Source organism: Brachyistius frenatus, unplaced genomic scaffold (assembly GCF_029030835.1).
Source record: "Brachyistius frenatus isolate BFR_SWC_R1_liver_20210118 unplaced genomic scaffold, ASM2903083v1 Contig_212, whole genome shotgun sequence".
Taxonomy (NCBI): domain Eukaryota; kingdom Metazoa; phylum Chordata; class Actinopteri; family Embiotocidae; genus Brachyistius; species Brachyistius frenatus.
The window spans coordinates 604,133-607,500 of NW_027210811.1; the positions used below are offsets into that span (position 1 = coordinate 604,133).

General features: G+C 46.1%; 1 protein-coding gene across 1 annotated transcript in view; it reads right to left on the reverse strand.

Moving 5' to 3' along the window:
• Positions 1-1,521: 1,521 nt before the first annotated feature.
• Positions 1,522-3,368, reverse strand: part of ift74 (intraflagellar transport 74) — a gene marked incomplete at its 5' end in the record, with an annotated part of 16,722 nt that continues 14,875 nt past the window's right edge. Inside the window, one exon of the mRNA XM_069719349.1 lies at positions 1,522-2,098. Coding sequence (XP_069575450.1) covers positions 1,983-2,098 — 116 coding nt within the window. The remainder of the gene's footprint in view (positions 2,099-3,368) is intronic.

The window sequence follows — 3,368 nt, forward strand, 5'->3', positions numbered from 1 at the left end:
GGCATTTGGTTCCTACTTCAGGGCCATTAATTGATATTATCCCTCACACTTTCATCGACGCTGACATAAGTTAATGGTGGAGTGCATACTCCGCGATTACCCACCATGCCGAGCGTTCTTTCCATAGGGCAGAGGGTTCCTTTTTTCTTTTTCCTTTCATCTTGCATTTCACAGTGCAAGCTACAAAAAAAATCAAGGCTGAGCATTTAACTTGAAGATATAGAATGAAATTGTAATAATATAAAGTCATTTACAGATGAATTGCATAACTGATTTCAAGAGGCACACCCAGGCCTGATTACTGACACACCTGTTCTCAATCCAGAAATCACTTCAATAGGACCTGCCTGACAAAGTGAAGTAGACCAAAAGATCTTCAGAAGATAGACATCATGCCGAGATCCAAAGAAATTCAGGAACAAATGAGAAAGAAAGTAATTGAGATCTATCAGTCTGGAAAAGGTTATAACGCCATTTCTAAAGCTTTGGGACTCCAGAGAACCACAGTGAGAACCATTATCCACAAATGGAGAAAACATGGAACAGTGGTGAACCTTCCCAGGAGCGGCCGGCCGACCAAAATTACCCCGAGAGAGCAGCGACGACTCATCCGAGAGGTCACAAAAGACCCCACGACAACATCCAAAGAACTGCAGGCCTCACTTGCCTCAGTTAAGGTCAGTGTTCATGACTCCACCAGAAGAAAGAGACTCGGCAGAAATGGCTGCATGGCAGAGTTCCAAGACCAAAACCACCGCTGAGCAAAAAGAACATTAAGGCTCGTCTCATTTTTGCCAGAAAACATCTTGATGATCCTCAAGACTTTTGGGAAAATACTCTGTGGACTGATGAGACAAAAGTTGAACTTTTTGGAAGGTGTGTGTCCCGTTACATCTGGCGTAAAAGTAACACCACATTTCAGAATAAGAACCTCATACCAACAGTAAAACATGGTGGTGGTAGTGTGATGGTCTGGGGCTGTTTTACTGCTTCAGGACCTGGAAGACTTGCTGTGATAAATGGAACCATGAATTCTACCGTCTACCAAAACATCCTGAAGGAGAACGTCCGGCCGTCTGTTCGTGACCTCAAGCTGAAGCCAACTTGGGTTCTGCAGCAGGACAATGATCCAAAACACACCAGCAAGTCCACCTCTGAATGGCTGAAGAAAAACAAAATGAAGACTTTGGAGTGGCCTCGTCAAAGTCCTGACCTGAATCCTATTGAGATGCTGTGGCATGACCTTAAAAAGGAGGTTGGTGCTGGAAAACCCTCCAATGTGTCTGAATTACAACAACTCTGTAAAGATGAGTCGGCCAAAATTCCTCCACAGCTGGAAAAGACTCATTGCAAGTTATCACAAACACTTGATTGCAGTTGTTGCTGCTGAGGGTGGTCCAACCAGTTATTAGGTTTAGGGGGCAAACACTTTTTCACACAGGGACATGTGAGTTTGGATTGTTTTTCTCCCTTAATAATAAAATCCTTTATTTAAAAACAGCATTTTGTTTACTTGTGTTATCTTTGACTAATATTTAAATTAGTTTGATGATCTGAAACATTTAAATGTGACAAACATGCAAAAAAATAAATCAGGAAGGAGGCAAACACTTTTTCACACCACTGTAGGTTATTCTAATATTAACCTCTTTATTTAAATTAGCCTTAAAGCTACTGACACAAGCTCTGCAGGATGAGACGCAAAATCTGTCAAACAAAGACTCACACATGTTGGCTGAACAGAGACATTCTGGTAGTTTGTCAAGAACAGAAAGCTGCCACAGTTAATCTGACAAAAAAGACACTTTCATAAAGCGGATAGACAAAAACATCATGTACTCTTCTGCTTGAAAAACTCCAACTGAATTTTGACTTGAAAATGAAAGTCCAAGAGAAAAGTTAGAATTTGCAGACACCTGGTTGGGCAGTTTTTCTGACAGCCTGAGGACTGTTCAAGTCCAACAGAATAACTCCATGTGAGTTTAAGTCCTGTTGTTTTGCAGCAACTCGATGAGGCTCTTGTTGTACTCGGCCACCTGCTGGGAGACGTTCTTGGCGACGGAGGCGAAATCACTCTCCTGAGATTTAGAGGCGATGACTGAAGCTGCAGTTCAGGAAACATCACAAACCTGAGAGACCGAGTCTAAAAACATGGAAGAAAGATCTTAACGAGGACGATACAGGAAATGACGACATGCAGTACTACAACATCTTCATGATATTTGGAACGACAGACTATAGAATGACATTTATCGTATTTTGGACGATAAATGTGTCATGCCGCAGCATTTGGTTCAGTTCTTCTCTTGTATCTCTATGCTGTCCTTTTCTCTCTCTGCTCTCCTCTCACCCCAACCTGTCGAGGCAGATGCTCCGCCCACCTCTGACTCTGGTTCTGTTAACAGATGCTCCGCCCACCTCTGATCCTGGTTCTGTTAACAGATGCTCCGCCCACCTCTGAGCCTGGTTCTGTTAACAGATGCCCCGCCCACCTCTGATCCTGGTTCTGTTAACAGATGCTCCGCCCACCTCTGACTCTGGTTCTGTTAACAGATGCTCCGCCCACCTCTGATCCTGGTTCTGTTAACAGATGCTCCGCCCACCTCTGATCCTGGTTCTGTTAACAGATGCTCCGCCCACCTCTGAGCCTGGTTCTGTTAACAGATGCCCCGCCCACCTCTGATCCTGGTTCTGTTAACAGATGCTCCGCCCACCTCTGGGACTGGTTCTGTTAACAGATGCCCCGCCCACCTCTGATCCTGGTTCTGTTAACAGATGCTCCGCCCACCTCTGACTCTGGTTCTGTTAACAGATGCTCCGCCCACCTCTGATCCTGGTTCTGTTAACAGATGCTCCGCCCACCTCTGATCCTGGTTCTGTTAACAGATGCGCCGCCCACCTCTGAGCCTGGTTCTGTTAACAGATGCCCCGCCCACCTCTGATCCTGGTTCTGTTAACAGATGCTCCGCCCACCTCTGATCCTGGTTCTGTTAACAGATGCTCCGCCCACCTCTGATCCTGGTTCTGTTAACAGATGCTCCGCCCACCTCTGAGCCTGGTTCTGTTAACAGATGCCCCGCCCACCTCTGATCCTGGTTCTGTTAACAGATGCTCCGCCCACCTCTGATCCTGGTTCTGTTAACAGATGCTCCGCCCACCTCTGATCCTGGTTCTGTTAACAGATGCTCCGCCCACCTCTGAGCCTGGTTCTGTTAACAGATGCCCCGCCCACCTCTGATCCTGGTTCTGTTAACAGATGCTCCGCCCACCTCTGACTCTGGTTCTGTTAACAGATGCTCCGCCCACCTCTGATCCTGGTTCTGTTAACAGATGCTCCGCCCACCTCTGAGCCTGGTTCTGTTAACAGA